Raw genomic sequence first — 14,218 nt, forward strand, 5'->3', positions numbered from 1 at the left:
ATGGATCAATTTGAGAGTCTTGGCACGACTTTATCAACAGTTTTCCAAGGAACAAAGAGTTCTGAGGAGGTTCCAATGGAAGACAACGATGCGTTTGCCAAGTTCATCTTATCTCTCTACTGCACGATCTGCGTGGTTGGTATCACAGGTAACTTACTCGTTGCCATCGTACTCCTCCGTGTGCCGTCACTGCGGTCTAACACCAGTGATTTCTTGGTGCATCTCTCCCTTGTAGATTTCATGGCCTGTGTTCTGGTCATCCCAGCTTATCTTCTGCCTAATACCCACTCTCCTCCAAACCCCGGGTTCTTCGGTGAGTTTTGGTGTCGATTTTACACCAGCGGTTTCCTGTTTTGGTCCTTCGCGTTGACGTCAATCTTGGGTTTGACTGTTGTCAATTTGGAGCGCTATGTAGCCATCGTCCACCCACACAAATACAAGACCATTTTCATCAAACGGAACAAATACATCATGATTGCTGCGTGTTGGGGTTGTTCCACACTTTCAAAATCTTACAATTGGTTTATATTTGAAGAAGATGAAGTAGTGGGATGTCATTTTAAAGGCTGGTCTAACAGAGGAGCTCAGGCGGCATTTGGCTTGTTCACTTTTACGGTCCAATTCTTCGCTCCGTTCACAGTGATGATTTTTGCGCAGCTGAAAGTTATCTCGACGCTGAACAGACAAGTGAAGATGTTAGCTACTCGAACAGGTTAGTTAATCAGTCTTTACATATCTCAAGATTGACGAGCAATTTAATGTATCAATATTTTCCATTCTTCAATGGACTCAGTGCATACAATTTGTTTTTCTTTTTTGGGTATTCAGCAAATATCGTGTTATGCATCATACATTGATACGATTTAGTTGTGGCTTACACCTACTCGTGTAATAGGCACCTTTATAAAGCCGGCACCTTTAGAGAAGGCCAGGGTATACGTTTCCGTTCGTGCCATTGATGACCCGGCGAAAACTTTCGGCACTCGACCGCGATCCAACCGGTGGTTTAATAAATAATTTTAATTTTAATTTTTTTATTTTATAATAACCGTTATAAGAAAATGCATTGAAGCGATTAAACTATTTTTGACGACACACTGCTCAAACGAAAAAAAATCAAATTTGTACACTAATTTCGGCCTTAACATTTACATCGGTGTTATTTCAATACCATTGTGGTGACTACTTTGATTCTTAATGATGTGACAACACCATTTGTGTAAATTGTAGCCGTCCAAGTTGATGGTGTAGACTGACTGTGAGGCAATGATCTAAAGTATTTCGTTGCATTTTAGCGCTTCTGGACACAGTTGCGATGATCTTGAACGGCTTAGTACCGTACAACACACATTTGAAGATTTAACGGTGGTTGACTCGCACCTTATGTTTTATTTTGTGTCGACTGCATTCTCTTGCAGCCTCTTTGGGAGTAAATCCAATCAACCAGGATAAAATGTGGCAGCTCCGAGCCTCCCAAACCCTGGTGAAGACACTCCTGGCATGCGTCATCACATTCGGTGTGTGCTGGATTCCAAACCAAGTCTGGTTCCTGCTCTTCAACTTCGGTGTTCCATTAAATCTAGGTGGACCTGATCGCCATCTCACTGTCATCTTAGCCGTGGGTAATTCCTGTGTGAATCCAGTCATTTACACAATGACCAACAAGCCGTTCCGTAAAGGGATCAGGGAGCTGTTTTGTAAGCAGCGGGATTCGAACCAGGTGACTGACGGTGTAGCGACTGGCACTGTGTCTCAGACCGTCTCCAATACCCAAGAACAATAGGCGAGAAGAAGGTCACGATGGGGCCAACCATGCGAGGGGTATCGGGACAATGAGCATTTCACGAAATCACGGCAGCAACCCACTTTATGATTTTGTGTTTTGCACAACTGTTTATACTGCATAATCATTGTGTATGTCGTGGATACTTTCGTAATGAACAGTTTCGATGAACTTGCTGAACAACTAAAGAAAACACGCGAATAAGACAAAAACCACGGATTGCGCTCCGTTTACGCAAAAACCCAAATGATCACGGTAATAAGACATCTTGTAAGCGAATGCTCAGATAAACAAACGTTTTTTATCACAATTATAGCACAACACGAGGTCAATGTCAAAACAAATTATTGTATTGTTAAGAGGTACATGGTTCAAGGGAGTTTTGATTAAAGACACCGGACACTGTTGGTAATTGTCAAAGACCAGTCTTCTCACTTGGTGTCTCTCAACACTATGCATAAAATAACAAACCTGTGAAAATTTGAGCTCAATATTGGTCGTCGAAGTTGCGAGATAATAATGAAAGACAAAACACCCTTGTCACACGATGGTGTGTGCTTTCAGATTGAGTTAGAGAGCTCAAAATCTAATTCCGAGTTCTCGAAATCAAATTTGTTGAAAATTACTTCTGTCTCGAAAACTACGTCACTTCAGAGGGAGCAGTTTCTCACAATGTTTTATAAATTCAACCTTTCCCAAGGATTGTTGCTTATATACTTATTATTTTGAGTAATTGCCAATAGTGTCCACTGCCTTTAAAACCTTTTGTGCGAGAACAAAAAACATTCCATGACAATATAACTCCCTTTTTCTTCTTCTGTTTTTCTTATATAAAAGATTATTAAGTTTTTACTACATAAATTTGTGTACAATAGTCGTGCACTCATGCTAAAAATCCCCCGGCCCCGAAAGAGCCATAAAAACCGCACGATTTATACTTAATAATGATATCAACTGTAAAGGTAACTTAACATCTCACTTTGGTTTTCAACTGAGTTGGTTGACGAAGAATTTCTATATCAGTCACTGACGTCAAATTATTCCACCGGCCTCTTGGCGGACGGATGCAAAGAGTGCAAATTTTCATATTTTGTTTTCATAGCAGGAGCAAAAAAGGCTGCAACTGAAAATTTCGTATGATAACGCATGAACTCATTTAATGAGTAGAGCTGAAAAATACCATACAGAATTCTTGTGAGAAGAAATTCCGTGACAAATATTTCAACTCAAGACACAAGCCATAAACTAAACCATCATGGATCGATTTGAGAGTCTTCGCACGACTTTACCAACAGTTTTCCAAGAAGCCAACAGTGACGAGGATGTTGCAACGAAAGAAAGCGATGCGTTCACCAAGTTCGTCACATCTCTCTACTGCATAATCTGCGTGGTTGGTATCACTGGTAACTTACTGGTTGCCATCGTACTCCTCCGTGTGCCGTCACTGAGGTCTAATACCAGTGATTTCTTAGTGCATCTCTCCCTTGTAGATTTCATGGCCTGTGTTATGGTCATCCCAGCTTATCTTCTGCCTAATACCCACTCTCCTCCAAACCCCGGGTTCTTCGGTGAGTTTTGGTGTCGATTTTACACCAGCGGTTTCCTGTTTTGGTTCTTCACGATGACGTCAGTCTTGGGTTTGACTGTTGTCAATTTGGAGCGCTATGTAGCCATCGTCCACCCACACAAATACAAGACTCTTTTCATCAAACGAAACAGATACATCATGATTGCTGCGTGTTGGGCTTCGGCTGCAGTTTTAGATTCGTCTTCCTTTTTAACGCATGAAGAAGATGAAGTAGTGGGATGTCATTTTAAAGGCTGGTCCAACAGAGGAGCTCAGGCGACACTTGGCTTGTTTTCTTTCACCGGCAAGTTCTTTGTTCCATTCGCTGCGATGATTCTTGCTCAACTGAAAGTCATCTCTACGCTGAGCAGACAAGTGAAGATGCTAACTGCTCGAACAGGTTAGTTAGAAAGTTATTATTTCACATTAACGAGAGCAAGAAAGTATCAACTGTTTTATTTTTCAAAGGACTCGGTGCATACCATTTGTTTTTCTTTTCTGATTTTTTTTAATTTAAACTAGTTAATTATATTAGAGTAACTTTAATAGGGAATAAATTGACAATTCGTTTTCCCCTACTTTGACTTGAGCTATAGGCGTATTGGAATAAATGCAAAGCCACATCAATATTAAGAGATACACGTTTTAGCCTCTAAGCCCATAGACCAATACCAATGCGCAAGCGCAGACTGTTGAATGAGGTGCATTGTGGGATATATATGGATCAAATTTGGACACCAGCTAGACCACAATGCACCTAATTCCAAGCTTTACGCGCGCGCCCCGGTAATTGCGAAAAGGTCTATGACCCAATGAAAACTGCTAGCACTCGACCCCGATCCAACCCCAGATCGTCTGCAGATTGAAGGAACACGTTGCCTTGGATCGGTCGAGTTGGTCTTTGAAAAGCGTTCTGTAAACCGTTTGTTCTAAAATCGATATAGTTAGAAAGATGTTGTAAAAGTAGAATACAATGATCTACACAAATATGCCTCGAAATCGCGTGGTTTTCTTTTCACCTCGTCGACTAACACGGTAATTTTCAGTGATACTTGTGTGAATCATTATTTTCTACTTTTAAAACATCTTTCTAACCATATGCATTTCATAACAAACGGTTTCAAACGCTTTTTATACACCAACTCGTCCGATACAAGGCAACGTGTTCCTTTAAAGCAAAATCAGTTTGTTTTTGTTACAATTACCTTATAGGGTAATTTCATTGAATCAATGCTGACAATTATGGAATTTTTGTTATGATAGACCGACTGTGGGGCATGCAGATACAAAAATTTGATGATCCCTCCGATTTTAGTTCGACTGATCATGCCGTATCAATATGGGTACCACGAAAACATGTAGATTTACCTCTTCTTAAGATCGAACCTAACGCGTTAGTTTGTATCGACTTTGCCTTTTCTACAGCCTCTATGGGAGTCAATCCAAGAGACCAGCGTGAAATGTGGCAGCTCCGAGCCTCCCAAACCCTGGTGAAGACACTCCTGGCCTGCGTCATCACATTCGGTGTGTGCTGGACTCAAAACCAAGTCTGGTTCCTGCTCTTCAATATTGGAGTTCATGTGACTCTAGGTGATCCTATCCACCGTCTCACAGTCATCTTAGCCGTTGGTAATTCCTGTGTGAATCCAGTCATTTACACAATGACCAACAAGCCGTTCCGTAAAGGGATCAGGGAGCTGTTTTGTAAGCAGCGGGATTCGAACCAGGTGGCTGACGGTGTAGCGACTGGCACTGTGTCTGAGACCGTCTCCAATGCCCAAGAACAATAGGAGAGAAGAAGATCACGTTGGGAAACAAACAATAGAAAGTTGGAAAGTGGAAGTAATTTTACCTAGATGTGAACTTTCATCCTTTAGTAATTACACAGATTTTCAGCAAACAATTTTTGTTATTATTACGGAACGTTCGCGGTAGCCGGATGTCAATTTTGTAAGTACGTTGAATGAAATGAAGTAAATATCATGGCATTGCACCGAAGTTTAAAGCAGTGTCACATTATTCAAGAATAGAGCATTGAGGGCGTTTCCGAGCAGCCGATTATGTGTGTTTTTTTTAAGAAAAGGGGGCATTTATACATGGTGGTATTGTAAAAAATAATATCCTTTACGTTGCAACAGATTAACATTGTTTAAAGCCATTGGACCCTTTCGGTAAACAGTGTTGTCCAAGGCCCACACTTTGTGTACCACAACTTCTATTTCAAATAACAAACCTGTGAAAATTTAGGCCTAATCGGTCATCGGAGTCGGGAGAAAACAACGGAAAATCCCACCCTTGTTTCCGCGCGTTTCGCCGTGTCATGACATGTGTTTAAAATAAATCCGTAATTCTGGTTAACGAGAATTTATATTGTTTTGCGGTTTTCTCAAAAGTAAAGCATTTCATGGAATAATATTTAAGAGAAGTCTTTCACCATTGCCTTCTGTAAACCCTGTAAGTTATTTGTAAATCTGTGAACTTTTTTCTTTTTTTTCTGAACCGAAAGGGTCCAATGGCTTTAATGCACCATGTTACATCCAGTTTAAGTTTAAGATAAAGTGCAAGTTTGTATTTAACATAAAACAATTGCCAACATTACAAAACGTCGATCACCTCATACATATTTCATACTGCAAGGTATGACCAAAAATTGTGTAATATAACAGTAAAAAATGTATCCAACAACAACACCGCCATTTTAAAACCAGTCTAAAATAAGAGGACCTGCGTTTGAGGGGAAGTATCAATTTGTTGTTAATTTAATGGTTTGTGTCTGTTAACTATTTCAAAATAATGTTTTTAATTGAATTTTAAAACAGCTGACATCCTGTTTCCACTAAGCACATTACAACGAACAAAAAAAAAATAATATTGATGTTGCTGGGAAAACAGAAACAATTCGTTTTTCAAAATTTCTTGCACGATCATTATGCTCATTATTATTTTCCGATGCAGCAATTGAGTTGGATTTGCATGCAACGGTGTAAGTAAATCGCTCAATGTATAATTAACAAGTGTAAATCACAAATACAGGTGGTTAGCTACGTACACGAAGAGTGCCTATACGTACGCGAACACGGCTAAAATACCTGAGAAACTGTGAAACACACTTGACCCCGCTTTTGTTTTCGCAGGTTCTTCATTTTACGGTAAGCAGAACCGTTAAAAAGTAGCCCTGTTGTGAACTCATCGGACGTTATTACTAAAATGAACATTACAGGGTGTTAAGGCTAACAAACAGTTGCTGACAGTGTGAGCACTTGATATAATCCACCATTAATATACATAAACTGACGTTTGATATTGGGTCGGTAGAAATTGGATCAGCCATCTGATGGGTCACTAGAAAATAGTGAAAACCGATTACACATTATTATTTTGCGTTACATCGACTTAAACAAAATGAATAAAACGCTCACAGAGCGATAAACTCCAAACGGGAAATTGGTTTTGTTTTGTTCCTCAACAAACAATGACATTTCAGACAGAAATATTGCAAGTGATGTTTTCTACTATCATCATCATTAGACCGTGTAAGTTTTATGTAAATCTGTAACATTTTTTTCTCCGTAAAGTTCCTTAATTGATTGTAGGTAGGGTGTTGTGAAACGCTTTTGCATCCGTTTCTTTTTATTCAAATCGATCAGTTGCCTTGTCGATTAGGAAATAAATTAATATAAGTAAAGAGTCAATGGTGACCTTTGTATCATTCGAAGAGAGTTGAAGGAAGAATACACAGAGTACGTTACTGCTCTGTTCTTTCTTATCAATCACTTAACCCTCTAGTCCCTGCATGCCACCGCCCGAGTTTCTGAAAACCAATTTTTCAAGATTCTTGCAGTAAACAACTGGAATCGTAATTCAATTTTTAAAAGATAGCTTAATACATAATATGCACAATTTTTTAACCTTTCGGTAATGTTTGTATAAAAGTACAAGCTCCCATTGGGAACAATAATCGGCTCTCGAATATTTGTTTGTAAAGATTATTTCATTGAAGCTAATGACGATGAAATAATTTAGCTCATACCAATTAGTAAACACAACGGAAACTGTATTTATTCATCATTAATATTGATATTGTCGAAAACTAACGCCTTCGCATTTAATTAGTTCGAGCATTGAGTCAGATAAAAGCCTTGAAAAGCTATTGTGTCCATTTTATCCTTACAAAAAAATATTCGAGAGCCGATTATTGTTCCCAATGGGAGCTTGTACTTTTATACAAACATTACCGAAAGGGTAAAAAAAATGTGCATAAATATTAAGCTATCTTTTAAAAATTGAACTACGATTCCAGTTGTTTACTGCAAGAATCTTGAAAAATTGGTTTTCAGAAACTCGGGCGGTGCTTTTAATGAAACAAACCGTAAAGGAAAAGACGTCTGCATTCAGCCTGGTTCGATTTAAAAATCTGGGAGACCTACATTTTACAAGGACTGCCAAATTATTATAAGTAATCACAACAAATTGTATAGGCCTACACGTGAATTCTTTTTTAGATTGCGAAGCAGCGAAGGGGAATAATGTAAAGGTCATGAACAGGTACTGGACATGAACAGATGCTGACCATTATGAAACAGAGTCTCTGCCAGTAAGGTATTCACCCGACCCATATACTTTCACTTATTTTGTATTTTGGGAGTCATGGCGTACATACACAAAAACGATCTGTTTGATTTTGTACGCACTCCGAGATCCACGTAAGGTTATTATTGTGGTTTTAAGGCATATAGGGTCCACAGTCCACACATGCAAGTACAGAGCGTTTGGAATAATAAGGCCAGATACACGACATTGGCCCCTAAAATGGTCATTGCTTGAAACGGTCCAGGAAGGTTCATTAGGATTATACAAAATTACCAGTAGGACTATACAAGCACAGGAATGTAATTTGGTGTGCTCTAACTAATTGAATTCCAAGATTAGCTGTTTGTAGCAATTCAACAATAATGTATTGAGGAAACCCACAAAACCTCAATATTGATAACATAAAAGACATTCTCCTTGCCAATGACAATAAAGTAAATACCAACATTCCTGCTGCGCAGCCAATACTAATACAAATGACGCCCTCTTGTGTTGCGCCAAACACCTGTGCGGTGACGTATGGTTTTGATTGGTCCGTAGTGCCGGTATGCAGGTGTCGCGCTTGCGCATTGTCCTTGCCGTGCGTGAAACTCTTTTCTTCGACGAAAAAGTGACAAATAAATTGTGTGTGTGCTTTTTCGCTTGTTTGTGCATATCTATCAATCATGGACTGCATGGTGGTCGAGTTTGAACTTTACTTTGACTTCACAACGAGACGCATATCACGCCACAGACAGAGGTGGGGGTGTTTTCACTCTATCTAGTGAGCCTCACCATGTACTAGGTTTTCTTCCTACATGATCTCATGAGAAATGTAGTTAAAACAAATAATAATATAGGCCTAAGCCTAATAAAAAACAAAGCAAACGGACTTAAATTAAATAATAGTGTTAGGTTCAGGGGCCCACGTACGCTTTGTTTACGTGACAAACATGACAAACATTGTTAATAAAAAATTCGCACCAAGCAAGTTCACAAGGGAATTAACATTTTCACAACTAACTGTTCAAATCATATGCCCGACATTAAGATTATGTTTGACTTACCCCGACCATAAGTTTTGCAAGGGAGATGAGCTCAGTTTATTCAACCATCTTCAACTCCTCGCACATTTCCACACTTTTTAAATGTCGTGCGTGGCGAAAAAAACGCCCGCCCTCTGTAGATCTCAAATGATTAATAAAACTTTTTTTGAGAGAACAAAAAAACATTAAATGACAACTCTTTACTTGCACCTTTAAAATATTATAGTTATTACTTAATAAACGTGTGTTTATCATTCGTGCATTCATGCTAAAAAAAACGGCCTCGGCAGAGCCATAAAAACGGAAACATTAATATTCTACATTTTATCAACTGAAAATGTAACTTAATTTTGTTCAACTAAGTTGGTTGAAGAAGAGTTTTGTATCAGTCACTGACGTCAAATCATTCGGCCGGCCTTTTGGCGGATTTATGCAAAGAGCACATTTTCGAGTACTCATTGCGAGAGCAGACACGGTAGCAAATTGAGCAGGTTGCAACTGATGTCCGTGTGATAAAACCGCATGATAAATTCACTCAACGAGCACTGAACTTAATTCTTGTGAGCAGAACATTCTGTGACAAAATATTCCAACTCAAGACACACGCCAAAAACTAAACCATCATGGATCAATTTGAGAGTCTTGGCACGACTTTATCAACAGTTTTCCAAGGAACAAAGAGTTCTGAGGAGGTTCCAATGGAAGACAACGATGCGTTTGCCAAGTTCATCTTATCTCTCTACTGCACGATCTGCGTGGTTGGTATCACAGGTAACTTACTCGTTGCCATCGTACTCCTCCGTGTGCCGTCACTGCGGTCTAACACCAGTGATTTCTTGGTGCATCTCTCCCTTGTAGATTTCATGGCCTGTGTTCTGGTCATCCCAGCTTATCTTCTGCCTAATACCCACTCTCCTCCAAACCCCGGGTTCTTCGGTGAGTTTTGGTGTCGATTTTACACCAGCGGTTTCCTGTTTTGGTCCTTCGCGTTGACGTCAATCTTGGGTTTGACTGTTGTCAATTTGGAGCGCTATGTAGCCATCGTCCACCCACACAAATACAAGACCATTTTCATCAAACGGAACAAATACATCATGATTGCTGCGTGTTGGGGTTGTTCCACACTTTCAAAATCTTACAATTGGTTTATATTTGAAGAAGATGAAGTAGTGGGATGTCATTTTAAAGGCTGGTCTAACAGAGGAGCTCAGGCGGCATTTGGCTTGTTCACTTTTACGGTCCAATTCTTCGCTCCGTTCACAGTGATGATTTTTGCGCAGCTGAAAGTTATCTCGACGCTGAACAGACAAGTGAAGATGTTAGCTACTCGAACAGGTTAGTTAATCAGTCTTTACATAAAATTATCTCAAGATTTACGAGAAATTTAATGTATCAATATTTTCCATTCTTTAATGGACTCAGTGCATACAATTTGTTTTTCTTTTTTGGGTATTCAGCAAATATCGTGTTATGCATCATACATTGATACGATTTAGTTGTGGCTTACACCTACTCGTGTAATAGGCACCTTTATAAAGCCGGCACCTTTAGAGAAGGCCAGGGTATACGTTTCCGTTCGTGCCATTGATGACCCGGCGAAAACTTTCGGCACTCGACCGCGATCCAACCGGTGGTTTAATAAATAATTTTAATTTTAATTTTTTTATTTTATAATAACCGTTATAAGAAATTGCATTGAAGCGATTAAACTATTTTTGACGACACACTGCTCAAACGAAAAAAAATCGGCCTTAACATTTACATCGGTGTTATTTCAATACCATTGTGGTGACTACTTTGATTCTTAATGATGTGACAACACCATTTGTGTAAATTGTAGCCCCTCAAGTTGATGGTGTAGACTGACTGTGAGGCAATGATCTAAAGTATTTCGTTGCATTTTAGCGCTTCTGGACACAGTTGCGATGATCTTGAACGGCTTAGTACCGTACAACACACATTTGAAGATTTAACGGTGGTTGACTCGCACCTTATGTTTTATTTTGTGTCGACTGCATTCTCTTGCAGCCTCTTTGGGAGTAAATCCAATCAACCAGGGTAAAATGTGGCAGCTCCGAGCCTCCCAAACCCTGGTGAAGACACTCCTGGCCTGCGTCATCACATTCGGTGTGTGCTGGACTCCAAACCAAGTCTGGTTCCTGCTCTTCAACTTCGGTGTTCCATTAAATCTAGGTGGACCTGATCGCCATCTCACTGTCATCTTAGCCGTTGGTAATTCCTGTGTGAATCCAGTCATTTACACAATGACCAACAAGCCGTTCCGTAAAGGGATCAGGGAGCTGTTTTGTAAGCAGCGGGATTCGAACCAGGTGACTGACGGTGTAGCGACTGGCACTGTGTCTCAGACCGTCTCCAATACCCAAGAACAATAGGCGAGAAGAAGGTCACGATGGGGCCAACCATGCGAGGGGTATCGGGACAATGAGCATTTCACGAAATCACGGCAGCAACCCACTTTATGATTTTGTGTTTTGCACAACTGTTTATACTGCATAATCATTGTGTATGTCGTGGATACTTTCGTAATGTACAGTTTCGATGAACTTGCTGAACAACTAAAGAAAACACGCGAATAAGACAAAAACCACGGATTGCGCTCCGTTTACGCAAAAACCCAAATGATCACGGTAATAAGACATCTTGTAAGCGAATGCTCAGATAAACAAACGTTTTTTATCACAATTATAGCACAACACGAGGTCAATGTCAAAACAAATTATTGTATTGTTAAGAGGTACATGGTTCAAGGGAGTTTTGATTAAAGACACCGGACACTGTTGGTAATTGTCAAAGACCAGTCTTCTCACTTGGTGTCTCTCAACACTATGCATAAAATAACAAACCTGTGAAAATTTGAGCTCAATATTGGTCGTCGAAGTTGCGAGATATGAATGAAAGACAAAACACCCTTGTCACACGATGTTGTGTGCTTTCAGATTGAGTTAGAGAGCTCAAAATCTAATTCCGAGTTCTCGAAATCAAATTTGTTGAAAATTACTTCTGTCTCGAAAACCACGTCACTTCAGAGGGAGCAGTTTCTCACAATGTTTTATAAATTCAACCTTTCCCAAGGATTGTTGCTTATATACTTATTATTTTGAGTAATTGCCAATAGTGTCCACTGCCTTTAAAACCTTTTGTGCGAGAACAAAAAACATTCCATGACAACATAACTCCCTTTTTCTTCTTCTGTTTTTCCTTTATAAAAGATTATTAAATTTTTACTACATAAATTTGTGTACAATAGTCGTGCACTCATGCTAAAAATCCCCCGGCTCCGAAAGAGCCATAAAAACCGCACGATTTATACTTAATAATGATATCAACTGTAAAGGTAACTTAACATCTCACTTTGGTTTTCAACTGAGTTGGTTGACGAAGAATTTCTATATCAGTCACTGACGTCAAATTATTCCACCGGCCTCTTGGCGGACGGATGCAAAGAGTGCAAATGTTCATATTTTGTTTTCATAGCAGGAGCAGAGAAAAAGGCTGCAACTGAAAATTTCTTATGATAACGCGTGAACTCATTTAATGAGTAGAGCTGAAAAATACCATACAGAATTCTTGTGAGAAGAAATTCCGTGACAAATATTTCAACTCAAGACACAAGCCATAAACTAAACCATCATGGATCGATTTGAGAGTCTTCGCACGACTTTACCAACAGTTTTCCAAGAACAGTTTTCCAAGAAGCAAATAGTGACGAGGATGTTGCAACGAAAGAAAGCGATGCGTTCACCAAGTTCGTCACATCTCTCTACTGCATAATCTGCGTGGTTGGTATCACTGGTAACTTACTGGTTGCCATCGTACTCCTCCGTGTGCCGTCACTGAGGTCTAATACCAGTGATTTCTTAGTGCATCTCTCCCTTGTAGATTTCATGGCCGGTGTTATGGTCATCCCAGCTTATCTTCTGCCTAATACCCACTCTCCTCCAAACCCCGGGTTCTTCGGTGAGTTTTGGTGTCGATTTTACACCAGCGGTTTCCTGTTTTGGTTCTTCACGATGACGTCAATCTTGGGTTTGACTGTTGTCAATTTGGAGCGCTATGTAGCCATCGTCCACCCACACAAATACAAGACTCTTTTCATCAAACGAAACAGATACATCATGATTGCTGCGTGTTGGGCTTCGGCTGCAGTTTTAGATTCGTCTCCCTTTTTAACGCACGAAGAAGATGAAGTAGTGGGATGTCCTTTTAAAGGCTGGTCCAACAGAGGAGCTCAGGCGACACTTGGCTTGTTTTCTTTCACCGGCAAGTTCTTTGTTCCATTCGCTGTGATGATTCTTGCTCAAGTGAAAGTCATCTCTACGCTGAGCAGACAAGTGAAGATGCTAACTGCTCGAACAGGTTAGTTAGAAAGTTATTATTTCACGTTAACGAGAGCAAGAAAGTATCAACTGTTTTATTTTTCAAAGGACTCGGTGCATACCATTTGTTTTTCTTTTCTGATTTTTTAATTTAAACTAGTTAATTATATTAGAGTAACTTTAATAGGGAATAAATTGACAATTCGTTTTCCCCTACTTTGACTTGTGCTATAGGCGTATTGGAATAAATGCAAAGCCACATCAATATTAAGAGATACACGTTTTAGCCTCTAAGCCCATAGACCAATACCAATGCGCAAGCGCAGACTGTTGAATGAGGTGCATTGTGGGATATATATGGATCAAATTTGGATACCAGCTAGACCACAATGCACCTAATTCCAAGCTTTACGCGCGCGCCCCGGTATTTGCGAAAAGGTCTATGACCCAATGAAAACTGCTAGCACTCGACCCCGATCCAACCCCTGATCGTCTGCAGATTGAAGGAACACGTTGCCTTGGATCGGTCGAGTTGGTCTTTGAAAAGCGTTCTGTAAACCGTTTGTTCTAAAATCGATATGGTTAGAAAGATGTTGTAAAAGTAGAATACAATGATCTACACAAAATAATATGCCTCGAAATCGCGTGGTTTTCTTTTCACCTCGTCGACTAACACGGTAATTTTCAGTGATACTTGTGTGAATCATTATTTTCTACTTTTAAAACATCTTTCTAACCATATGCATTTCATAACAAACGGTTTCAAACGCTTTTTATACACCAACTCGTCCGATACAAGGCAACGTGTTCCTTTAAAGCAAAAGCAGTTTGTTTTTGTTACAATTACCTTATAGGGTAATTTCATTGAATCAATGCTGACAATTATGGAATTTTTGTTATGATAGACCGACTGTGG

General features: G+C 39.6%; 2 protein-coding genes across 2 annotated transcripts; both read left to right on the forward strand.

Annotated features, from left to right (window-relative positions):
* On the forward strand, positions 1 to 1,783 carry LOC117293949 (galanin receptor type 1-like). Its single transcript, XM_033776489.1, has 2 exons — positions 1 to 712; positions 1,419 to 1,783. The coding sequence occupies exons 1-2, from the start codon at positions 1 to 3 to the stop codon at positions 1,781 to 1,783; spliced, it is 1,077 nt and encodes a 358-aa protein (XP_033632380.1).
* Positions 1,784 to 3,038: 1,255 nt separating this feature from the next.
* On the forward strand, positions 3,039 to 5,140 carry LOC117294043 (octopamine receptor beta-2R-like). The gene is made up of 2 exons (XM_033776590.1): positions 3,039 to 3,750; positions 4,776 to 5,140. The coding sequence occupies exons 1-2, from the start codon at positions 3,039 to 3,041 to the stop codon at positions 5,138 to 5,140; spliced, it is 1,077 nt and encodes a 358-aa protein (XP_033632481.1).
* The last annotated feature ends 9,078 nt before the right edge of the window (positions 5,141 to 14,218 follow it).

This window comes from Asterias rubens, chromosome 1 (genome assembly GCF_902459465.1).
Source record: "Asterias rubens chromosome 1, eAstRub1.3, whole genome shotgun sequence".
Taxonomy (NCBI): Eukaryota; Metazoa; Echinodermata; class Asteroidea; order Forcipulatida; family Asteriidae; genus Asterias; species Asterias rubens.

Coding starts and splice junctions, on each gene's coding strand:
- LOC117293949 (XM_033776489.1), top strand. CDS start 1: ATGGATCAATTTGAGAGTCTTGGCACGACTTTATCAACAGTTTTCCAA. Junction 713..1,418: donor GATGTTAGCTACTCGAACAG/GTTAGTTAATCA, acceptor ATTCTCTTGCAG/CCTCTTTGGGAGTAAATCCA.
- LOC117294043 (XM_033776590.1), top strand. CDS start 3,039: ATGGATCGATTTGAGAGTCTTCGCACGACTTTACCAACAGTTTTCCAA. Junction 3,751..4,775: donor GATGCTAACTGCTCGAACAG/GTTAGTTAGAAA, acceptor CCTTTTCTACAG/CCTCTATGGGAGTCAATCCA.